A 26,066-nucleotide genomic window follows, 5' to 3' on the forward strand; every position below is an offset into this window, starting at 1 on the left:
ATCAAGAAATGGGGAAGAGATTCAGAGAGACATTTCATCAAAGAAAATAAAATATATGAATGGCCAATAACCATCTGAAAAAAGGTCAGCATCATTAGTATTTAAGAACTGCAAATTAAAACTACATAGGGATGCTAACACATCGCCACCAGAATTGCTCTAATTGAAAAGTCAACACAAGTGTCACCAAAGATATGGAGAAAATGGAAACCACGTTCACTGCTGGTGAGACGTTAAATGGTAAAGCTGCTTTGAAAGGAGTTTGGCTATTTCTTAAAAAGTTAAACATAGACTTCCCAGCGATTCCACTCTCACCCAAGAAAAACAAAAAAAATACAAAGATTGTAATTTTCATAGCATTATTTATAATAGCTAAAAAGGGGAAACTATCCAAATATACCCATCAATTAGTGAATGGATAAACATAATGTGGCATATCCATAAAACAGAGTACTATTCAGCAATAAGAAGAAATCAATTACTCAGGACGTGTGGGTGACTCAGTTGGCATCTGCCTTTGGCTCAGGTCATAATCCTGGAGTCCTAGGATCGAGCCCCATGTCGGGCTCCCTGCTCAGCAGGGAGCCTACTTCTCCCTCTCCCTCTCCCACTGCCCCTGCTTGTGCTCTCTTCCTCTCTCAAATAAGTAAAATATTAAAAAAAAGAAGAAGAAATCAATTACTGATACATGCTACAACATAAACAAACTTCGAAAACATTATGCTAAGTAAAAGAAGCCACATGCAAAAGACTGCATATTGAGTGACTGCATTTATGTGAAATTTTCAGAAAAGGTAAATCTATAGAAACAGAAGTGGTTACCTGGGGTGGTGGTAGGAAGAAAGAATGGACTACAAATGGTCAGGGGGACCTTTCTGGGGTGAGGGAAAAGTGTTTAACTGGATTGTGGTGATGATCATATAACTTTATACATTTACAGAAGATCACGGAATTGCACACAGATTAGTGCAGAGACTTGGGGAGATCTACCACAGACAGAAAGGATACTTCCACTATGTTTCCACAACAGAATAACCGCTAAAGCTCAGAGAGCGAATTTTATCCTCAGTGCCCCAAGGAAACACTACTAGATTCCAAGGGCAAGGGAACTATCAAAAAGATGGCTCTCATGAGAAATGGCTCCTGTCTCCAATGGCCTACAGTGGCTATCTTCTGAGTGTTTCAATTGTATTTCATTACCACTGAAAGACACAAAGAGATAAACTACAGGATTTCAGCAGTTTAATCTGACAAAGGAAATGAAAACAGACCTGTATCAGTCAGCTCAGGCTGCCATAACAAAACACCATGGACTAAGGTGGCTTCAACATACGAAATTTGTTTTCTCACAGTTTGGAGGCTGGTGCTAACATGGTCAGGTTTTGGTGACGGCTCTCGTCCTGGCTTGCAGTCACCTTCTCACTATATTCTCAGATGGCAGAGAGAGAAGAAAGACAGGAAGAGAAGAGAGAAGAAAAAGCACAAATCTCTCTTATAAGGTCACCAATCCCATGATGAGGGCTTCACACTCATGATCTCATCTGAACCTCATGACCTCTTATAAGGGCCCCATATCCAACATCATCACGTTAAGGGTTAGGGCTTTAACATATGAATTCTGAGGAGACACAGTTCAGTCTACAACAGGGCCTTTAATCACTATTCACTAAAGATTTTTCTCCAACTGTCCATAAGAAACTGCAAAAGATAAAAGAAAAAAAAAGTTGGGGTGCCTGGGTGGCTCAGTCAGTTAAGTGTCTGCCTTGGCTCAGGTCATGATCCCAGGGTCCTGGGATCGAGCCCTGCATCGGGCTCCCTGCTCAGCGAGGAGCGTGCTTCTCCCTTTCCCTCTCCTTCTGCAGCTCCCCCTTTTTGTGCTCTCTCTCTGTGAAATAAACAAATAAAATCTTTTAAAAAGGGGAAAAAAATCATTAAAAAAAAAGAAATAGTTAACTATTCTCCTTTGTCTAAAGGCATTCATTCTGACAGTATTCTCAAGGCCTACTGAAACTATGCTTCACATCTGAACAAAACTCCTTTCCCTTTTCTAGCTTAAAACACAAGCAAGCCATTTTTAAAAGTTTTATGAAGACGTGCCTAACAGACAGGACTAACTGTATCAAATTATACTTGCCACTTCTTTCTGTGTCAGCATATTTTTTGCCTTGGGCTTGCAATTTGAAAGGGGAGGGCCCAAACACTTTTATTGCATTTAAGTGGGACTCCAAGCTGTTTCAAGCCTCCTCGTAACACATTTCAGCTGATTAGTGACTATTTTAACAAAAGCCTAACATCCTTTCCTAAACATCTTAATTGGTTAAGAGCTTCTGTTGTTTGCCACGAGCAGTCACTTTAAGTCATTGATTAAAGCGGTTTGCACATCAGCACAATCTGAAATCAGTTTCCTTCTTCAACCAGCTGGGCTTAGGAAGCAGCAATCTTGAGGACAGCCCAATTCAAGGAGAACCAAGTGCAACGCCCTGCGTGACGATCGTGCACCATGCAAGCAAAAGGCGCAGCATTTGTAGGAGGTTGAGGGCATGAACCGAAGCGCCATACGTAAGTACTTCAACGGCTCTCTGCCTCCCAAATCGCGCTCATTAGCGCTCAGCGCAAGGGGGACTCCGACAGCAAGCTGGAGAACATACCCTCTCTCGGAAGCCCCCGTCACTGATCGGCGTTTCCAGCAGAGCCGCCTGTGCGCACCGGCCTCGCAGCACTGCGGGCCCGGGTCATCACGGCAGGCCCACGGGTCACCATGTGCGGGCTTCAGAGTAGACTCTGCTCTTCCCAGAGTTCTGACGTGGGGAAAGTGTTCATGTGAGTTCCACGTTTTCAGCCAGAGGGAAAAATACCCCTTCCATGTTTAACATGAAAAGGGGAAAAAAAAAAAAAACCACTCAGCAGGTTTAAGGCAAGCAACTTCTGCCCGGCAGGAGAGAACACCACGCTGCAAGTGGGAACGCCGTCCAGAGCGCGTCCAGACTTCCTCTAGTGCTCGCAGGAAGAAGTCTTCGTGCTCACTGAGAACATTCCCACAGCAAACAGCCTTTTATTTTTATGCTACCAGTTGGCTCTCTTTCTTAACGGATAGCCAGGCTACATTTTACAAGAACCATACCCTGTAATTAGACATCTTCTGATGCACAGATTGACAGGAACTTAAAAGAACTGAAAAAGCTGAGTAAGAATGGATAGAAGCCTTTTAGAAGAGTTGATGAAAACCAAAAAGATTTTCAAAGTAGTTATGTGTGGGGGCGCCTGGGTGGCTCAGTTGTGAAAAAATAAAATCTTAAAAAAAAAAAAAGTGGTTGTGTATGTATGACGGTCTTTGTTTCCTGTGTCATGTCTTTTTTTCTTTCTTCTTTTTGTCTTCATTTGAAGAATTTCATTTTAATTGTTTGGTTGACGAGTTTTATTATATTAAAATGTAAACTGCAGGGCAGTGCTGTGCCATTTAATGAAATGTACGCAACTCATGAAGAAGTTTAAGCCCCAAGACCCGGTGTCCTCCACACCTCTGCCATTAGCCACGGAAAGTCGACGACTCCCGGCCTCAGTCCACCCATGGGAAAATTCACGAGTGCGACACTCGGGGTCACGGCTACATCATTACCATGTCAAATACTAACACACCCCTGTAGCGGGTCTCCTTTACACTTCCAAATAAATGGATTGCTGTTTCCAAATAAAACTTGTCATCAATAAATGAGACCTAAAATAACCCTGACAGTCAAGTTCTGGGGTTTAACAATTTAAAACCAAACAAGTCAAAAGGGAACCCAAGGAATATCAAGTGGCATATTTAATAAAAAAATATAAAGTATGGACTAAGCCTCTAGAACCCATAATCATGTGTTTTCTCTCTCCTGACTAGATGTGTCACTGCTGTTTTGGGAAAGGACTAAGAGAATGTGTTACACTGCTAACAATTAAGACTTTTATAGGGCTGAAGATGTTTACAATTTTAGTTACTATTTATATTTAGTATCCTTCTTTCAAGACGTTCAAGGTATCTGACAGAACTTATTCTTCTTAAACTTACCAGCTCTGTGTAAAACAACAGAAAAGGGCCATATTCCTCCTACGTTTATCTGGAAAGAGCTATGGTAAGTTACATAAACCACACCCAAGATTACATAAACAGGCCCATTAACACACACACACACACACACACACACACGGGAAATCTCTCCTAGATCTCAATTCTTGGGGACCCACAGTTTAGGGCTTGCCTCATGACCGAGAGTCATAAAACGCACGTATGTAGGCTGATTTGCACCTGGGACAGTGCCATCCTGTACAAAACTGGAACTGAAAAAAATGTCTATGTGGCTTTGATGAATGATAATTTTATCATGAACTGTTACCATGTTCCACCCAGCATTGGTAAATTTTAAGAAACACCCTTTAAAACTGGAGGAATATTGTTTGATAATCAATGAGAATGAGGTAGATGGGAGAAGAAAAGCAAAAAGGCTAGAGGATGAAAAGTGGTCTAAACAAAGTGAGACAAAACAGATACAAGAGAAAAAATGAAAGACCTCGGAGCCAGAAAATAAAGTGATCAACATCTGATCAGATGGGTATGTGCAGACTCCTGCTCCCTGTACTTAAATCTAATGGTAAATGCCATTTATGGTAAAAATCTAATGGTCCATACCATTTCTGCTTAGGATGGCTCTTCTTGACAGGTTTTTTTTTTAAACCAACCATGCTCCTGTGAACTCAACTGGGTGGAATGGAGCTCCACCACCCTGTCACTATTCAGAAGCCCAATACAGAACCTACAATCTTTTTTTTTTAAGTGAAAAATTTTTAAAGATTTTATTTATTTATTTGAGAGAGAGAGAGCATGAACGAGGGGAGGGGCGGAGGGAGAAGAGGCTTCCCACTGAGCAAGGAGCCCGATGCGGGGCTCAATCCCAGGACCCCGGGATCATGACCTGAGCCCAAGACAGATGCTTAAATGACTGAGCCATCCAGGAGCCCCCCAGAACTTACAATCTAAGTGGCAAAAACAGGGTCCAGGGAACAAAGTCACATTCCATTCTTTTATCTGTCTCCACAGATCCATTTTCCTGACTCATAAGGTCCTCAGAGAAGCTGTTTTTGACATAGCAGGTACATTCAAGCTACATGACATAGTATCTCAAACTTGGTGGGAACACCTCAATTCAGACATATCGTGATCACAGGAATTATTTAGAGGGCTGAAATAATGTGGCTTTTCCTCCTCCTCTAATTTGCTGTCTTTTGACCATTTTAGCGTTCTTCCTAAGTAAAAGCAGGGGAGGGACAAGGAGTTTGAAATCCATGGTGTTCCTCCAACAGCTGGTGGAGGAGGGTGTTCACATAAAGGGATAACCTGGGTTCAAGGAGTCTCTGAGAACGCTGTGGACTCCGGTTCTTGAATAACCCACAATCGCAGATAACAGATATCAAGGATGAGGGCGCTGAAGCACAAATGAATACCGTGTGAGAGAAACAAGTTTCACTTTCATCACTGAGAAATGATTATTACGCAGACGGTTGTGGTCAAGAATTTTTCTCTTGTAAAACTGCGGTGATAGAACGGTGGGGTGGGTAGGAAAGGGACTAGAAAAAGAGGAGCACCTGAGAATCAAAGCCAGCTTACAGAAGCATCGGCAGCCAGAAAGAACACAGTCCCGGGGTTCAGTGTCATCGCCTCTATGTCAATAAGCTTATGACAAGAAATATCCCTCACACTGAAAACCAGAAGGTAAGAAAATATGGAGATGCCTACTGGAGACTGCTAGTGTCAAGGGGATAGGATCGCAATACTCGGTATGACTACACTATTAAGCCAGATGGAAAGAAATTATACCCATAATAGGTGAACAGGTAAAGTTCTAAGGGTGCAACAATCTTACCGTCTATTACTGATCATGCTTTTGGCAACTGAATTTAAAAAGCAGATCTACTGGAGAAAAGAGAAAAGCTTCTCCCTCCCTGCCCTAGGCATAGATCTCGAGGAGGGACAGAGGAGAGCAATAATAGAAAGGTAGCTTCAAGTTTGGAGGACAACTTTGGGCTTCAGGGAAAGTGAGTCTTCACTCACAAGGGGCTTCTGTAGAGGTGCCCATACAGAACAAAGCTAGGCAATGTAATGGACAAACAAAATTTCTGGAGCTTGATATTTTAGGTTAGGACCACAAAACAGAATTGGTTGCCTACAGGTGGGAGTCCCATTTTCCCAGAGCTCTGTAGAAAGTCTGCCTTTGTGAGGTCACTCCAGAGCTCTGACTGTCCCAGTCCTAGATAGAGGAACAGAAGGACCCCACCACCACACCAGCAGCAGCGCACCAGGACTCAGTCACATTCAACATCAAAGAATGGTCCACTCCTCAGAAGTCCTACCTACAGGCACAAGGTTGAAAATACATGACCTTATTATGTCTGAACAACAACAATGTGTAGGAAAGGAGGGCATTAGGAATCAAGAGAAATGGTCGGGGGCGCCTGGGGGGCACAGCGGTTAAGCGTCTGCCTTCGGCTCAGGGCGTGATCCTAGCGTTCTGGGATCGAGCCCCACATCAGGCTCTTCCGCTGGGAGCCTGCTTCTTCCTCTCCCACTCCCCCTGCTTGTGTTCCCTCTCTCGCTGGCTGTCTCTCTCTCTGTCAAATAAATAAATAAAATCTTAAAAAAAAAAAAGAGAGAAATGGTCGGTTAAATACCAAAATCCAATATTTGAAAAACACATGGATTTGAATCCCTGTGTGATTCTGGGGGAAGTTCATCTCTCCTAGTTGTATAGTTTTTCCCGTAAAATGGGGAGAATGCTACCTATTGTAATTTATATGCCATGTAGGCGTCACCTGCCCTTATTATTTTCACAAGACTGTTTCGAATCCCCAATTCCATGGCCTGGAGAAACACTGTTTTCTGGAGATGTGAGCAAATTCTTAAGAATTTACTCTTTCATGAGCTCTTCAGACTCTGGTCTCCTGTGCTCTCAGGTCCTTTCTCTGATCTGCCTCAAGTAATTCCAACCCAAAACTCTTGTCTCTTCACCAGTTTCCCCAAATAGAGCTCTCAAACCAAGGAATCCAGAATCTGACTGACACTGAATATTGGCAGTTATGAGCTGGGAACACACTGTTGAACACTGTGTCCTTGTATAAATTCATTCACTTCCTCTCTTACGTTTTCTACTCACCCCTTCCTGTCCTGAACTAGCTATAGTTTTTCTACTTCTACACTGTCAGTAGATTCCCTCCTCTCTGAACCCTAACTGGCCAACCACCACACATGGAGACAGGCTCAGCCTCTACCCTAAGCAGTTACCAAAATATTTTCCCAATTAAAAAAGAAGATTTTTCTCAGAAAATGCTGGCACCAACTGTTAAAGCTCTACCGTCTTTTCCACTTGCTCACATGACTACAAGATTGCTATGTGGGTAACTGAGACAAAGAATATAATAGCTCAGCATATGCTATTATACACAGAATATGCTAGCACAATGACTTGAACATAGCAGACACTAGTGGCTGCCTTTACATTTGTGATCGTGCCAGATTTAGTCCCTGACAAGACCACGCCTACACCAACCACAGAGACTAGTCACTTCCACAGGGAGGACCTCTGCATTTGGCCGAGGTAATCGACAGCATATAATCAAAAGCTAAGATGGCCTCCATCTTTCTTCAAAAACATGATAAATCATGATGGACAACAGCCAGCTGACTTGCACAGTAATGCCTCTGCATTCTTCCAAACACAGTCACAATATGCAGCCAAGCAGAAAACGGCACAGGTACGTATGCTGTGAAAGCTTCCTTTGATCACCCCCATACATGAAGGAGAGAAATTCTGAAGTACTGTTTCCACCAATCCTTCTGGAAAGCTGTCACTTTAATTTCAGAACTCCTTCATCTACGTAGATGTAGTTTTGTTTTGTGTTACTCTCAAAGGCTTTTCTCCTACATGACAGTTCTTAACAGGGCAAAAAGCTCCTTCTCCACCTCAAAACATGAAACATATATAGATCATCATAGTAATGAAGCTTGTCTTCCTCCGGAAATTCTCATGGGCTGGCCTTCGGTGTTCCTGCCAACAGGACTGGTCCAGGAGACTGTAAACAGCACAGCAAGCCCAGGAGTCTTGCTAGGATTCTCAGACTCTTAAGTAGTAACCTACACTTATGCTACGTACTGCAGAGAGTCAACCTAGAAACTGTAGGGTTTCCTAGGCATTTAGAGGAGTCATTTCCCCCCTAAAATGCCAAGAAGTAGGGAGAGAAGTTCTGTGCCCACATTCACATAAACACAAAGGTGGCAGCTCATGGACAGGCCTGACCCTGGGTGGCAATAATGAACACAGCACTCTCGTACGCACAAACCTGCAGGATGAGAACTGCCAGCCGCCACTCCTTTAAAGAGTAAATAAACAGGAATTTAAACACAACCTAGTGAATGAATGTTGGTCCCAGACTCTCCGTCCATTCCAGAAAACTTCTAATATTAGCCCATGCCTAAATGGAATTCTAGGTTTTAATTCATAAAAAGAAAATGTGAGGATATAGTCAATTTCAGGAAGATCAAATCTAGGGGCGGCAGCATGGTGTTCTGGGACTTGTGTAAAGAGGCTCAAACCCTTAGGCCTAGAACAAGAATTATGGGTCACTGAAAAGAGGAAGACATGACAAAAATGTTTTACTCCAGCGGCACCTGGGTGGCTCAGTCATTTAAGCATCAGACTCTTGATTTCAGCTCAGGTCATGATCTCAGGGTCGTGGGTTCAAGCCCCACATTGGGCTCCATGCTCAGCTGAGGGTCCGTTTGCCCCTCTCCCTCTGCTCTTCCCCCTCTTCTCACGCATGCATGCTCTCCCTGTGTCTCAAATAAATAAATACAAAATATTTTTTTAAAAAAATGTTTTATTCCAAGCTCACTTACAAGACCCCAAGGAACTTCAATGAAGTGGAACCAAAAGCTCTACGGTTCTGGCCTACAGTTTTCTTAACAAAAAGACCTACAAATTAGCCCTTTTCCTGCTGGGGCAGACCTGTGTTGAGTTTACCCTCATGTGTTCAGAATGTTGCCTCAATGAGCTCACCAATAACACAATCACAAAGGTCCACTAGGAGAGAAACCTGCTATTATAAGGATACCAACAAAAGGCTATACTTCTTAATCTAGATGATAAATCCATTACCGTAATTGTGTATCTTCCCTTAAACGCAGAGCTGACAGCATACCACTCACCTTCCTCAAAGCTGGCTTTCTTCTGCCTCACTAGAACACGNAAGTTTTCAGCAGGATTCACGCTTCCAACCTAGAATACATGCACACACAGACAGTAACCCTACAGATCACTTCTCTTTTTGGCAGCACCCCAGGCAATTCGAGATGCTTCATGTAGTAAGTGTGCTCTTACAAAATAAAACCAAAGACAAAAAGAAAGTCCTTTCTATTCACTTCCATTTCCGGGGTTGTGTTAAAAGCGACCAGATTCCTGTGGCCAAAGAGCTGCTGTCTGTACTTTCACTTCCCTCTCTTACGGAAGCAGACTTCTTTCCAGAGAGGTCGGAAGTATTACTACCCAAGTCACCAGTCAGCTCAGCCAGAAGGCTTTATGTGACACAATGCTGGCACATCCGGACACCCAACCAATTAGGGAGGGAAGATTCCGCAGTGTTGGGTCAGTTCAGAATGTATTTGCCCCACTGAAGAGGACACAAGACATAACTCCTGAACTTGGTTTGCTGAACTGCCCTTTTGTGGGGACTGCTGAGGTCTCTGGCATTGAAAGTTTTGGTAGAACATACAAACGTGCCCAAACTGCACACGTCCCTCCCAAAATAAAAGCAGATACTGTGTCAAGATTTACCACGGTGCTAGCCGGGAAAGTTTCAAAGATGAAACTGCCACTCTATACAGCACTTCCCGATCATATGTAGGTCTTCAATCTTCCAGTCGCAACCTAGAGGCGCCTGGGTGGCTCAAGTCAGTTAAGCATCTGACTCTTGATTTTGGCTCAGGTCATGTTCTCTGGGTTGTGAGATCGAGCCCCATGTCGGGCTCCGCACTGGCCGTGGAGCCTGCTTAAGATTCTTTCACTTCCTCTCACCCTCCCCGCCCCTTCTTCTCTCAAAAAAAAAAAAAAAAAAAACATCTTCCAGTCCCAACCTTAACACGCCCGAAGTATCATTCAGTTCACCAGGGAGAAGACAATTAGCTTCTGTTATGGCTGGTAAACTTTGGTGCAAAATGTACTAAAGTTTGCAGTTTGCTCTGGGATAGCAGTCAGAAAAGCTCTAAACACAAATAAGGTCATGATCTTTTTTTCCTTTACTATAAAACACTGAAATAAAAAATCGAAATCATTTTCAGATGTTCAGTTTATCCTGAGAGCATTTCTTTTTAAGGTTGGAAAAAAGGCATGCCCTAATGCTAACCATCCTTCCTAGTACATTTGGCTAGTGAAAGACAATTTTTAAGATTCACTGATTCAAAATAATGCCACTTAACAGACGGCAATATATTCAAGTTCCAAAACCTTCTCATTAAGTAAAGAAGATCTCCAGTGTCAAAGGATACTCAGTTTCGGAAAATCTTAAACTTGTGAAGCCTATTCTGAAGTTGTATATTAGAAAAGAAAACAGAGGAGTCATGCTCCTAAATTTTACATGTTCGGAGACTAAGACTTCTATCATCAACCTCCGCTTATCCTATCATTTTAACTAAACGGAAGCTGCAAAGTAAAGCCAACCAAAAAATCTCTACCCAAGGTGCTACCAAGCTCCACTGAGCTATTCCATGTGCTGCATATTATACTGTGCTCCATGCACATGTGTCACAGAGATAATTCCCTGACAATAAAGGAAGACGTGTGAGAAGGATGTACAGGGTTCATATATTAAAAGCACCAGAGAAAGTGAATTATTAAAGGACTAACAAAAATTGATACAATCCGCCCCCCTCCCCAACCACATCCCAACCTTCCAGAGAGGCGGGGAGCACCCTGGGAAAGTTCTGCTTACACTGGTGACACTGCCTTCTGCCAGGCTGGAGATGCTGAAGCAGGCCTCCCTTTCCTCAGTCTTCAGTTTTTTAGAGGTGGGTCCCTCTTCATGGCTGGAAAAGAAATACATGGATTTTTTTCTCTTAAAACAGAATAAACAATACAAAAACCAGACTTGCGTGACCTGTGAAGTATACATTTATTTTTCAAGTGTCAAAAATAAATAGCTGCAGAGTCCTGGTGGATGAAGAGCCTGCCCCCCTCTCGCAGCCCCAGAATTCCTGAAGGCCTGACAGGAGCAGCCCTGGCTCCACCTCATAGCGCCAGAGAAGTCATAATCTGCAGCCGCATCACAGAGCCCCCGCCAAAGATAAAACTGCACGAAATGGTAAAGGAAACCTGGCATTTCAGGAAGAGACCCATTTACTTCAGATACCATTTGCTAGTTTCTGTCTCAGAATCGACAACTATTAGCTTGCCACGGACATGGATGACCTTTGGGTCTAATACCCCTTTTCTCCATCATGTATGTGAGAGCTTTAGAAGCTGCTACTCACAGCTGTCAAAACTTACCAGAAAATCCTTAATTAAATATGCAAGACCTTGTTCTTAGAGAAGTCCTTAAACTATAAAAAAACCACTTTCAAAAAAAGCCTTTTAATTTGTTCTTTTATAAACCTAATTCTGTTTTGGGCAATATGCTAACAGTCCAACAGCATCTGTGTAGTAAGGGAAAGATGATTCCAAGGAACTGTGACAAACATCTTGTTTCAAGTAACATGCTGGCTTCAACAGCCTGCCTTAAAGTCAAGAAGAGGACAAATTAATTGCAGAGGAGAAGAAAATCAAATCCAAAGACTCTGCTCGTAATCTCCCTGAACATAGAGCTGCTGAACATAGAGATACGAGAATTTTTCTCCCAGACATATAATCAATCTGGGGCAAAAGCAGCTGTCAAGAAATGGCTGAATGAGAAGGGAAGTTCGTAACCAAGATCTGGTATTTCTAAACGTGATGTGTTTTTGTTCAAAAGCCCAACCTTCAGAGTATGAGCTCTGAAGAAGAGGTTACCCTAAAAACAAAGAAAAATGAGGCATAAGCTGGCTTATTCAAAGATATTTCAATAAAGAGTCTCTTACCGTGAGACAAAAGGACTGAAGTAATTATTACAGCCTCACAAACATGAATTAAAACTTTTATTACTTGACATCTTTCCATTCACCACTTGCCTTTTTCCCTTTGAGAAGTAAAGAGAAGTAGGAGAGAGACCAGGAAACATGCAAAGGGGTGAGTCATCCAGAGCTCTTCAAGTAGAGTAAGAAATAAACACAAGTTCTTGATGGCAAAAACAGAGGAAAAATGCATAAGCCCAAGGGAGCATGAAATTCCATCAGAATTGGAGTCCTTTTAGAAAAGTCACAGTCATCTCAGTGAACCTTTGCCAGTTCTTCTCAAGAGACAGACAACGTAGTACTCCTGGATTCAAGTCTCACTTTTTCCACTGATCAACCCTGGACCCTTACACCTTCTTAAAGGTATTGACAGGTATTTTAATTTTTGTGTATCTAGAGTTTAAAGTCTAGTAAGTGACTCCCCTCTCTGGTCTTCAGTTTGCTCCTCAGAAAAACACAATGATGAAAAGCACCATGAGCATATCACTACTCCTCTACAGTCTTCCAAAACTGCAAATCACCTCATATAGTGCTGTTAAGAAGCATTAAACATATAAAGAGCTACGCTAAGTTCTGAGAACACAAGGTTGAATCGCATGGAGAATTTCTTACACCCTCCAAAAGTATGGTTCTGGGGAAGGAAGGACAAAGAGATTATATATATACACACACATATGTATATATGTATATATATATATATATATATACATATATATATCAATCCTCCAGGAGTGGGCAGGTAAAGGCAATAAGTAGAAAGTAGTGAAAACTGGAATATGATTAATGTTCTCAAGACTGAACCATTTAATAGCATTATTAGGAATTTTACATATATTAAACTAATAATGTCACTCTCTAGTGGGAAAGGGCAATGACTCTCATCCCAAAATTATCCAAAGAAGCTGAGCTCTGGAAGGTAGAAATTATCCAGGCAAGACCCTAGCAGACACGTGGACGTCAACAGCTGCTGCATCTGGATGCCAGAACCATGGATAATTTACCGTTCTCATTTTCTTACTGGCTTTTATAAATATGCATACATTTTGTAATTCATCTATTTGGCCAAACATTTACCTCATACTTACTGTGGTGCTGGCCACTACACTGGGCTCTAGACTCTAAAAGTACAAAAAGTAATACATAACCAACATTTCAGGAAATTCAGCCAAATAAAAGAGATAAATACCTAAGCAAGCGATTAGCAAACTACTGTGGTCATAAGCAGCATGTCCCTCTAAGAGGACAGCCAGGAGCTGTACTGGGCTGACGCAGGAAAGGCAGGCTGGGAAGTAGCGAGAGAGGAGGATGGAAAATACAGCAGTCCCCCCTGATCCATGGTTTTGCTTTACGGTTTCAGTTACCTGCAGTCAACAGCAGTGTGAAAGCAGATGATGCTTCTTATGACTTACGGGTCAGAAGGTCAACAGTAGCCTCACGCTACGTCACAATGCCTACGTCACTGACCTCACTTCATCTCGTCATGTAGGCATTTTACCAGCTCACATCATCACAAGAAAGGGGAGTAGCGTACAAGACATTTTGAGAGAGGGACACATTCACAGAACTTTTCTTACAGTACATTACTATAACTGTTCTCTTTGGTTAGTATTGTTGTTAATCTCTTACTGTACCTAAGTTATAACTTAAAACTGTATCATAGCTATGTAACGTGTACATAGGAAAAAACCAGCACGGAGAGGGTTCAGTACTGTCCATGGTTTCAGGCATCCGCTGGGGGTCTTGAAATGCATGCCCTGTGGGTAGGGGGGGGACTACTGTACCTAAACCATGGACACAGACACTGTGAGGACAGAAAGTGGATCTCGAAGGAGCTGGATTAGGAGTAGGTACTTCTGTTCCTTCTGCTTATCTAGGTTTTCTCATTTGTGTAACGGAGCTTGAGCTTGAGCCGATGCTAATGGAAAGCTACTAAAGCAAAGGTTTTTAATCAGGGGTCCAAGGATAGTGACAGGGGATTTGTGAACCACCTGAAATTACATGCAAAACTTAGTATGTGAGGTGATTTTCTGGGGAGAGGGTTCACAGTTTTTATCAGATTATCAAAAGGGTCCATCGCACGCACACACGTACACACAAAGATTAAGAACCACTGCGTTGATGTGATCGGATTTGTTTTTGGAAAAAAAAAATCACTCAGGTAGCAAACGCATGACGGATTAGAAACAGGTCAGACCTGAAAGGGAAATCAGTTCAGGGGTTATCTCGGTAAAGCAGGATAAACTGAGGCCTACAGAAGAGCAATGGCGGGGGGAGGTGCTAGTAAGAGCTAACTTTTTTTTCCCCTAACGTTAACCGCATGCTAGTCACTACACCAAGCGTATTTAAAATACCTCAGTTAAACTTCACAACCACCTTACGAGTTAGCTATCATTACTGACATTTTACAAATGAACAAACCAAGGTTCAAAAGGGCCTGACCTTGTCCACAGCACAGTTAGTAAGGGGGTCCACAACGAATTCTGCACTCTAAGCCACTCTCCCGCAGGGCCTCTGAAAGGCAGGTATTTGTTACCGCAAATAGCACAGAGCAACTTGCCAATTCGAACCACCATTGAAGGGAAATGCTTCGATTTGGCTCCAACTCCACCTGACTGCAAAATCAACGCTATCAGCCACTATACTAACCTGAAGCAAAGGAGGAGGTTTGAGGTAAAGCTAACACAACCTGCTAAACCAATTAGACACGGAAAGTAAAGGAAAGGTATTGACTCCCCGGAAATTAAGTGTCCGTCACTGAAACGCAGAATAACTGCATGAAGAGGTGTGAAGGGAGCATGAAAGGAGACAGAAGAAGGTGAAGTCATTTCCGGACACACTGAACTTGAGGGATCTATACACTTCAGACGTCCAGAGCATAGGACGGAAGTATATTAAGAATGGACAGATATTTAGTAGTTTTTGAAGACCTGTATGTGAAATAATAAAAGGTCTTGGGACACGCACTGTTAAGGCTATCGATACGGCATAATGGTCGGGAAGGCAAGCTCCGGAGTCAGTCTGTGTGCGTGTAAACCCTTTCTCCAACACTTAACCCACTGCGATCTTGGGCAAGTTTCTTATCTCCTTGAAGTCTCTGTGTCCTCAGCTTTAAGAAGGAGTAAACAAACGAATCTATTCCCCCACGATGGCCAAGACTGTCCACACAGGGAATGCATGTAGAGCACTCAGTACACACCTGTGTCCAGTACATGTCAGCTCTTTCTGAGGAGTCCTATGGGACAGAACATCAACACTTAAGGTGGGGGGGGGGTGGGGAAGCAGACCCCAGAGGTATCTGAGAGGAAACTGCAAAGATTCAGAAAGAAAAATCTGGAGAAGCTAAAGTTAAGGACGATAGAGGAGTCCCAAGGGGGAAAATAATCAACAATGTCAAGTGTTACAAGGAGGTCAAGAAAGGAAAGGACCACCAGGCTGAAGAAAATTTTGCAGTTAGTGTCTTATGGAAGATGGGTTGCAGGGAAGTAGTGGAGGCTGGGAAAAACAGCGGTGTGGACTGTTCTTCCAATAAGCCTATGTTACGGAAAGAAAGAGGACGATAACAGGCAGCAATCCAAGGGAGAAAGCTGAGGGCATAATTGTATTTTGACTCAGAGAAAAGAAATACAATGCTAATGTGTGGAGGCAAAGGAGCTGGTCAGGAGGGAGAAGGTGAAAACACAGAAAGAGGGAAGAAATTACTAGTGGGCTAAGGTATCAGATGAGACAGAAGATGGCATCCCAGGACACGGGTGAGAGGACGGACTTAGGACAAGGTACCCCCTTCCATCGACACGGGGAAGAAGAAAGTGGGGGCGCCTGGGTGGCTCAGTTGGTTAAGCTTCTGCCTTTGGCTCAGGTCATGATCCCAGGATTCTGGTATCGAGCCCCACATTGAGCTCCCTGCTCAGTAGGGAGTCTGCTTCTCCCTCTGCCTCTTCCCTCCAGTTATGTGAGCGCTTGCACTCTGTCAAATAAGTAAAATCTTAAAAAATAAAGAAAAAAAAAAAAGGAAAGGAAAGACGTGAAGGCAGATGCAGCACAGGTATATTTTTAGAGGAAATGGGCCACAGAACTGACGCATTCCCACCTACAGACCTCTATCTTCCATATGACATCGTTATCACCATCGGAGTCATCTCGAGTACGCCAGGGACATGTCAAAGATTTTGTAAATCGTTTCCTCACCAACACTGTATGCTTACCATGTGTTAGGCACTGTACTGGGTTCTAGACATGCAACAGTCAACAGCATATATTACTCAATTAACCCTCATGACGACTCCATGAGAGCTATTCCTAGTATCCCTATTTACGCAGGAGGAAACTGATGCTCAAGGTGGATAAGCAGTTTGAGCCTAAGGTCACACTGTGAGTGAGGGGACCCACTCACATTGTCTGAGTCTGAGGTCTACACCAGTAACCAGGTGAGGCTGGTCACTGAGCATTAAGTGGGGGAGGATCTTAAGGGACTTGAAAAGAGAAGAAAAGTTTAGAATATATCTGCACAGAGACAAAACGAAATCAAGATCACATATGAGTTAGCTGCACAAACTTAGGATTAGACCTCCAATGTCCTAATTCTCGTGCTGAAGATCCCTGTCCAAGAGACAACCTTGTCATTTCAAGGGCAGGCAGCAACATTGAGGGAAGCAATGCTTTTTTATGGTCAGGGTAACAGTACATTTTTGGACTACACTGTCAGGTGGTGCTCTTACCTTCTTGAAATGAAGAAATCACTCCTAATACTCAGGACTCAACAGGTCCAGCATGAATACTACATCTCAAATATTCGATGTTTTATTAGATAATGATACTATTATTGCTTTGGGTTCTGACTCCTGCCTTCCTTTCAAACAGTTCAAACTGCTTCAATATCTGTGATTTCATTGTTAAAATATCTAGAGATGAGGCTGTTTTTAGATGCAGAAACTCTTGAAAGGTAAATTAACCAAAATCAGATCGAGTGTGGCAAAGCTGGAAAAAAACTGGCGATTCCCAGCTCAGGACTCTTGTCCTGGCCCTACACCTCCGGCACAGGCATTTGCCCACTCCCCAATCTTAGCCCTCCACCTCTACAAAGAGACTATGTACTGTGAATATGGAGGTGCTGAACATACACAAAAACAGCCAGTTGTTAGCCATTTCTCCCCGGTAGGAAGACCACCTCCAAAGCTGACTGAAGCCTCATCATTAAAATTGAGGGGTTTAAGAACCTTGCAGAAGGGACTGAGTCATTCTTCTTAAATACGGGAACGACTCAATAAATATTTGTTAAATGAGTCATTTCTGCAGTTCGTAAAAACCTGGAAGATTTCTGAGAAGAAAGGGTTGAGAATAAGGGTGTGAGTAGGTGTGTGAGCGAGATAATTCCCAGGCCCCAGGCCGATGACGTGGTTATGTCACAAACCACTATGGGAGCAGAGCACAAGCAGCCCGCGCGCACCCGGGCTTCCTCAAAGAGTGAGCGGGAGGAACAGAGCTGGAGGTGCAATCTCGGCAGGGATCAAATCACAGAACAACGGTCTCGGGCTTTCGTGGTGTGTTTTTTAACCAGCTAATTTACATTTTAATCAACGGGGGGAGGGAAAAATAGCCCATTTCTTACCCACAACACCAGAAGGTAATCAAGATCATGAACTGGAGCTTTTAACACAGAGAGAGAACAGCCATACGACTGCAATGAGACCACAGCAAACCTGTCTTGGGAAGAAAGGGACTCAGAAGTGTGTAGAGCTGTTCTAAAATCCTAATCCAGAGGGATACAGTAGATGAGGACAGCAGAGGGGAAGTGGATTTTTAGTGACAGTCTTCCTATGTAGAGGAAAAAAAGAAACACACAGCTCTCCAGGATGTGTTAGGAATGCACATGATTCATATACCAATCCCATGATTTTTTTTTCCAATTCTAACAAAGCTTGGGATATTAACCTCTACAAAGTCATAGAACACGCAAGGCTTTCTATTCAACTTGGAAAATAATTCAATAAATTAATAATGTACAGAACCCTGTGACGGTTTCTGAAAATTATTCTGTATTCCTCCAACAGGGTATTTACAAACAATACGCTTCAGTTTGTCAATAAAGATACAGGTGTGGGAAGGAAATCAAAGACAAAAAAGGGGAAAAAATTATGGTTTAATTAGAATGTAACCAAAAGAAATGAATAGATCATTTTGATTTGGGAAGAAAAGTCACCAATAACTGAACCCACACCTGGTAAAATCAATGTTATACACCCAAATGATTCTGGATCATCAAGAACAACTTCTTATGGTTTTTGTTTTGCTTTGAATGGAAACTGATACAGACTGTGAACAGAATCTGATGAGGGGAAAAAACTACCTGAAAGCTTGATCATCGGATAAGCATTTTGCAGTTGTTAAACTACAAATCCCTCACTCCTGGTATACCCACGTATATCACTGATACAGTAAGAGCAGAGCTAAAGAAGGGCCAGCTTTTCATCCTCCCTCCCACTTTTCCTCCAAAAATCTCACTGCTATTCTCTGATGCCAGCCTCCCAGCTGAAAAATCTTGTGACCTTGACTCCTGTCCTCTCATTCCCAGCACCCTACTTTAAAAACAGTAAAAGCTAGTCTTAGATGTTCAAAAACTGTTTAGCCTTCCCATTAAACATAAATCACCGAGAATGTGATGCTGATCGAGACATCAACAACCCAGAAAGATAGCTCTAAATTCCAGGTAGGAAAAAAAAAAGAAAAGGAAGAAATTCCAAGTGAATTTGTAAGGATAATATATCTACAATGGACAGATAGGAGAAACGACTATTTTCAATGTGAGGGTCAAACATCAAAAGGTTTCTTCCTTCAACCAGAGACCCATATGCAACCCTTAATTCCAGAGCTCCTCTAAGACTGCCCAGTCTTACATACTCCAATGTCAAGTGCAACTACATCGAGTACTTACTTGTCTTGGAAAATGTTCTGAGCAGTCACTTGATCCTTTTTTCTGATGGCTTCAGTCAGAGGGAAAGCGGTCTTTATTTTAGAGAGCGGAATCTGACATTTAGCTGTCACCTCAGTGGGGGGGTCCAGCATATTCAAAATATGCTGCTGAATTGGGGGCAGAGGCTCCTGGGGATGTAAAGCTCTATGCAGCAGACACTGTGGAAAAGGAAGGAGGGTTTTAAAACACGGATGTAGACATCATACGCGACTTCACTAGACTTTTCTGATCAGAGATCCTCCATCTTTAGTTTGGGAGAGCTACTGGATTCCTACCACATGTAACAGGGAACAAAGGTGGCCCTGGAACCAACACCCTGGTTAGCAGGACACCGGCAACATCTACAAGCAACTGTAAACCAGATCTGAGCCCAGCAGCGCCATCAGCTGGAGGCCTCTTAGAGAAGAGAGAGGCTCATCTTACAGAAAGAGGCTGCTGCCTCTACCGCCCCGACAATACGCGAGCCTCATTCCAGGAGCCTCTAATCCTTTTACCTCCCCTCAGCAGACTGCTTTCTCCCTTGTGTAATCTTAGACGGTGCGTGGTGGGTGAAATGGGGTTCAGGAGGAGCTGCCGTGCTCAGTGAGTCTCAGGAAAAAGTCTGCAGGAGAGACAGTACTGGTCTGTCCCAACCCCCCCGGAGTGCTGAGTTTGGGCTCTTCTCCACTGGTCGATCCACTCCGTCCATGTGCTCTCCCAGCACTCTTGCCTGGGGGACATCCCCTCTCGTGGGAGCCACCACAATCTCCTTCTAACGGGTCTCCCTGAATCTACTTTCACTGTTCCGTGTAGCCAAGGCGGTCTTACACCGAGCCCTTCCCACACCCGAGGAAGTCACGCACATCACAGCGCCGGCACGCCTCCCTCATCTGCCACCCTCCTCCCTCACTACTCTCACCCCCCAGCCAGGCCGGGCTCTTCCTGCTTCACTCCCATGCCAGGCACGGCCCAGCCTTTGGGGCCTGTATTTATCGCTCTCTCCGCCTCATCAGCCTTCCCCTAGATCTCCACAGAGTTGGCCCTTTATCATCCTTCTGTTCTTTGCCCAAATATCGCCTCTTCAGAGAGGCTTATCCTGATACTCTGTGAAGCAGCCCCTCTACTCCCATCCAGCCACCCAGCTATTTCCTGTCACCCTGTTTTATAGTTTGTAAAGCATTTGTCATTACCTAAAATTACCTTACCAATCTTACAGTTTACTTGTTTATTTAACCTCCCCTCTTAAAAGCAGAGATGTTGGTACCAAAACTAGTGGGTGGCCCATAATAAGCAACTAACAGGTATTGGTTGAAGGAATAAAGTACTCTTTCCTAGGACTGTATTTGTTGACACAAGTGTCAGGAAGGAGCACCAAGAACGGGGCAGGGATCAAGGCCAAGGCAGGTTCTGCCATGTTCACATGAGTGAAAACCTGGACAAGCCACTTCCATTCAGTCACCTGTACTGCTTTCCGGCTACGACACCAGGCTTGGCAATGCTAGTATCTGCCCAGAAAAGTAAATACTCTAAAAGGAATACAGGAGGGGACACAACAGGAGGAGTACAGGGAGGTAAGCAAAATGAAACTATCAATTCAATGACCTTTTCTTTCCTTTATTAGAGAATCATTCCAAAATTCGATTGGAGAACAAGACTCCTACTATTCCCACCTTTAAAAGACTTAAACATTGGTAATTTTAAAGAAAAAAAACCAGGGAGCTGAAAAGTTCTTATAATTCAAAATACTGTTTCATATCACAAGGTATATGATTTATACCACCCCATGGACTGTTTTCCTACCCTGCAGAAAATGTAAGCTGGAAGTATCCATTCTAAAAAACAAAAAGCTTCGGCTTAAATAGTAAATATCATCTGAGTTAATGTACTCTAGAACTTTCATGTGCAGCCCCCTCATCTCAATACACCAAACCACTCTTCCTTCTCCATAGTATATTCATTTGTCTCGGAGTCTGACTCCCATTTTCCTCTTTCATAATTACTCAACATTCCCTTGAGCATCAACAACATCAGCTCGTTTAATGTGAAGCAAAAGGAGAAACCAAAGTGATCCCAAACCCTGTGAATCTATCCCCAACCTTCTTGTGCATAATTCTTAATTCACAGTCCTCTCCCTCAGGTCATTAAATTATCTACAAAGCTTAGAGAGCCCTCAAGATGTAAGCGGTACTCCAACACGCAACACAGCAGACTACTCTGGAAGATTCTGTGATATTCAATCGACATTTCTGGGAAAAGAACAAGGACAAATGGACATACATCCTACGCCAACCTCCCCACTGAAAAATATTCCAGATCTTCAGTATGAATTCTAGGCAATTCTTTCAAACAGTGTCATCACCCTACAGGGGATGTTCTAAAGCATCAACCACTCATATTTTTTCTAAGGTTACGTTTTCGATAAAACTAAGTGGGATATTTATCGAATTCATTCATTCAAAAAATCTCAATTCATTTAAAAAACTGAGGTTATGAGAAAGTAACACTTTAACAGAAGAGGAGCTGAGATTACGATCTTAAACGTATTTCTCTTTTAAGCAACTGTTTTTCCTTGATGTGATTTTTACAATTTGAAAAAGACTAGAAAAAAAATCCCCAGGCCACATGGTTAGCTTATAAGCTACCAATATGCTGATTTTACCAACACTGTATCAATTATTTAACAGGCAGATGTTACGGTACACTTCCCAAAAATGTATCTTTCATCATTTTTTTCCAAAATTAGAATTAAATTAACCTGTTGTCAACAAATTGATGGCTAATCTCCCTGTCCTTCTGCCCCCTACTTCCAGCTCATTTTCTCTCAGCTATGAAATGTCTCATTTATAAAGGAAATGTTACTGGACCCCACATCCTCGTTAGCTTCCCGCGTCCTCTCTCTCTTTCCCTCCGTCAGCAGAGCTCTCTCCTCCAGCACCAGACTACTCCACTAAAGTCCCCGCCCCACTACTCCACTGCCACCGGGCCCTCAAAGTCAGCAAAGACCTCATGACAGGCCCCAAGGCCTCTGCCATGCTCACCCTCACTCACCAGTGTGCAGTGTCTGACTTGTGGTTCCTTCCTTCTGGACACGCTTCCTTCCCTGTGTTTTCCAAGACACCAGCTTCTCCTAGTTCTTTCTACCTCTGACAATTTTCGGGTGGGTGGGGGGTGGTGATGGTGACAGGAACATTTTGTTTTGTCTTTTAACAACCCTTTTTTTTTTTTTCTGTCTATCCTTAATTATTCACTCATACATTGGTGTTCAGGACTCTGTTCTCGTTTCTTCTCATGCAACATACTATTTCCAGGGGATCTCGTTCACTTCTATTCTACCCAAAGACGACTCTCAAGTCCTGAATTCTCTCTTGGGCTCTGTATCCCTACTTCCAACTTCCCACTGGGTGTCTGTACTAGAACAGCCAACAGATAGTTCAAATTCCACACCTGCAAAAATATGCGAACTGCCTTTTCTGTCTGTTCATTCTGTATTCCCCATCGTCACTGACAATGACGCCAATGCATCCTTCCACGCATCCAAGCTAGGATCCTGTTCTCTCCAATTCCTATTTGTCCTCAACTACATCCAGTCCCTCAGGTCCTGTCTCCTCTGCCTTTACATTTTCCCTCTCCGCTCTCCCTCTCACTGCTTTAATTCAGGCCTTCATGGGAGCCACTGCGGCTTTTCGCACTGGTCTCCGTTCCGTCTCCACATCACCATCAGAGCTCGTTTCTACAAATCCATTACCTACCTGCTGACAAAACCCTGCAGGGACTTCCCACTGCCTATAAGGTAACATCCAAGGGACTGGCTCCTCACGATCCACCTGCTACTTACCTTCCCTGCCACCTTTCCCATCATTTCCCCACACAGCCTATTCTGCAGCCAAATGCAACCATCCATGAGTCCCCTCCTCCATGTTCCCCTGCTTTTGTACATGATACTACTTCTGCCTGCCGTGGCCCCGTCACATCACACATCCCCTTTCTGCTTCGGGGAAGCCTTTCTTCAGTCACCCACTTGTGAGAATCTTTTTCCCCCAGTGTTTTGCACCCATCACTGTTGTACCTATTGGTTTTGCATCTCCACTCCTCTCACTCCTCTGGGGGGGGAGGTCCTTTCAAGCAGTGGGCTTATTCTATCTTAGCTCATGGCACAATGTCAGTACTCAATAAATATTTGGGTTTTTTTTTAACGACTGAATTCAATTTATAAATGCGTGGCAGTAATACTTCCTTGTACGGATAAACCATATTAAAAACTCTCCCCCACAAAGAAAACAAGGTTGGTAAGCTGTAAAAATCAAAGCTGCCAGTGCCTGCAGCTTTGAAAGGTAACAACTACTTATGCTTGTGGCTTGTTACCTGTTCATCAACCCAATAAACATTTACTGAAGGCAGACAGAACCCATCCTGGATAAATCTGCCAAATATTAGAAGTTTCTATTCTTCACCATAGTGACCAAATATTTTTGCAAGCTTTTCACACCAACTGGTCTGCTCCTCCCTTCCCTACAAATGACAAAGAGCTTTAGGTCTTGAAGTTCACTTGTCAAAAACACCAAAGAAGTTTATACAAGTAGTGTATACTTGACAACACTTAGAATACTCAAGTGTTCACTGAGTCACCCCTTTACATGTTAGGCTTCATATTCCAATTTTAGAAGAAAAGATTTGTTTTCACTACTTAAAGAAAATATAAACATCAAAAAAACAGGCAGTGTCTCTTGAGTAGGAGATCCCTTGAAATTATAACGGGCCTTAATATGGACTTGAGACAGTTAAACATGCTTTGAGAAAGGAGCCGAAAGGGACAATCAGTGGTCTCTCCCTCACCTTCCCCCCACTCCTCCCCCACCCCTGAAAAAATAGGCCCTCCACTCCTCTGTGGGGAAGAGCATGACTGAAAAAGCAGCTTGTGATGTCTGTCAGCTCTGTGGGGTTAAGAAAGGCTCTGTCCTGCTGCCACCAGCTTCATCTGGGACTGGAATATTCCTTCAGGCCATCCCTCCCTGTTTTAGGACAAGTCAGCTCTCCTGTCAGCCTTCCATTTCCCTTAATCCAATCTCCACCTTCTAATTCCTTTGGCTCAAGATTCAGAAATACCTATTTTACAGTTTTCTGTATTTTAGTTACTCTTTAGTAATTTCATACTACAACCTTTTCATCTGACCTCCATGCTACCTTTAGTTATGAAATTTTGACAGGTGTGGTACTGGAACACATTTTCTCTAATATTATTATACAGTTCACAAAAACTCTCCTATTTGGATATTAAAAACAAAGCAAAGTCTCATTCATATAAAATAGAGGAGAAAATCCTAGAAAAGGCATAAAGGAAGAAGATGCTTTTTAATTAAAAAAAAAAAAAAAACAACAACCAAAAAAACCCTAGCCTTTAAAAAAAAACTAGCCTTCCTCCAGAAAAATACTTTTTCTTTTTAAAGACTTTTATTCATTTGAGAGAGAGCGAGGAAGAACGAGAGAACACGAGCAGGAGGAGGGTCAGAGGGAAAAGCAGACTCCCCGCTAAGCAGGGAGCCCGCAGGGCTCGATCCCAGGACTGCGGGATCACAACCTGAGCTGAAGGCAGATTAACTTACCCGACTGAGCCACCCAGGCTCCCCGAAAAATAATTTTTCAAGTATCCTAACTTTACTTCTTTCTTTCTAACAGCTCAGAGTATTTTTACCTTTTTTAGTAGGAAGGGGAAGGTATTATTCTTCCATTAAATAAAGCAACTGAAGACCCTAGAGGACAAAGATGCTTGTTTGGGACTGGCCAATTATGCTAACTTTTCACTCAGGTCTCTTTCTTTAAAAAAAAAAAAAAAAAAAAAGGACTGGTTCGTCTTTTCTCTCTTACCTGAAATAATCTCTGAAATTGAGGATTTGGGATTTTGCTGGTTGGAAACAAGTCTTCAATGGTGTCCTCCTTTTCATCTTTCTTTATCAAGCTCATGGAGTCAATCAGGGCATCAACAGCACTCAACTGAGCCTCTAAAACAAGGATAAACAGAGTGCACAAAGCACAAATGATCACGTCCACTGCTCTCCACTAGAATAAACGCTTTCCAGTCATAGATACAGCATTACCAGCAGGTTATGTATTCCGGGCTTGGCCAAAAAACAGTCCCTAGTTATGCAAGTCATTTAACCTGAGTCTTGGCATTCTCTTTTGTAGAAAGAGATATTTAAAGACCTGGTCTCCTAGGTCCATTCGGTGAACTTTTGCAGTGTAATATCCTATCAAAAGCAAAGGAGTTTGCTCCAGAGGAAGCACCACTGCCATACAAAACCCAACGTCCATATGGAGACTCAAAATATTCAGTATTCAATGAGTTAGTACATTAAAAAAATTAGTAATTAGCTATAGGAGAAAAACATGAAAAAGAAAAAGAAAATACCCTTGGTGATGAGGCGTAAGCTTTACAAGGATTTCCTATAGCTTGTATCAGAGTAACTTAACAGGAAGACAGAATAACGTAACAGGAGATACCAGTAGACCAGAGGGAGTGGACTCCTTCCCCATCTCCCCAAGTCAGAACGAGCTCTCTCCCCTCACAAACCTCATGGCCTGTATGCACATCTGCGTCCATGTCTTACCCTGCTCCGTTCAAACTGTAAGATCCTTGAGAGCAGAAACATGACATCTTCGTTACCTCTTCCTAATACCTAACAGAAAGCAAGTGCTCAATAAAAATCTACCAACTCAACAAAAACGGCACAGTCCAAGGCAATGCGGATGAAAGGCAACACCTGCCAACACACTTCTACCTAAATCACCACGTGTAACTTCCATTCTGCTGATTCATACAGCAGCTCAGCTGTTAAAAGCTGAAGTGCTGTTTCTGGATCATTCACAGCCATTAGGCAAAAGGTGGAAAAGAGTAAGCAGTTCCTAAAAAGACCATTGTGCTTCTGTTCTTCAGTTTTCCAAATATCTCTTTTACTACAAAATGAA

The 26,066-nt window shown here is 42.9% G+C and overlaps 1 protein-coding gene across 1 annotated transcript in view; it reads right to left on the minus strand.

Annotated features, from left to right (window-relative positions):
- The window catches only part of XRCC5 (X-ray repair cross complementing 5), a 90,158-nt gene that overhangs the window by 30,158 nt on the left and 33,934 nt on the right, over nucleotides 1–26,066 (minus strand). Inside the window, exons 13-16 of the mRNA XM_008690489.2 lie at nucleotides 24,969–25,102; nucleotides 19,089–19,285; nucleotides 11,008–11,101; nucleotides 9,230–9,299 (exon numbers count right to left, since the gene is read on the minus strand). Of these exons, the coding sequence (XP_008688711.2) occupies nucleotides 9,230–9,299; nucleotides 11,008–11,101; nucleotides 19,089–19,285; nucleotides 24,969–25,102 (495 nt within the window). The remainder of the gene's footprint in view (nucleotides 1–9,229; nucleotides 9,300–11,007; nucleotides 11,102–19,088; nucleotides 19,286–24,968; nucleotides 25,103–26,066) is intronic.

Source organism: Ursus maritimus, unplaced genomic scaffold (genome assembly GCF_017311325.1).
Source record: "Ursus maritimus isolate PB19 unplaced genomic scaffold, ASM1731132v1 scaffold_1, whole genome shotgun sequence".
Classification (NCBI taxonomy): Eukaryota; Metazoa; Chordata; class Mammalia; order Carnivora; family Ursidae; genus Ursus; species Ursus maritimus.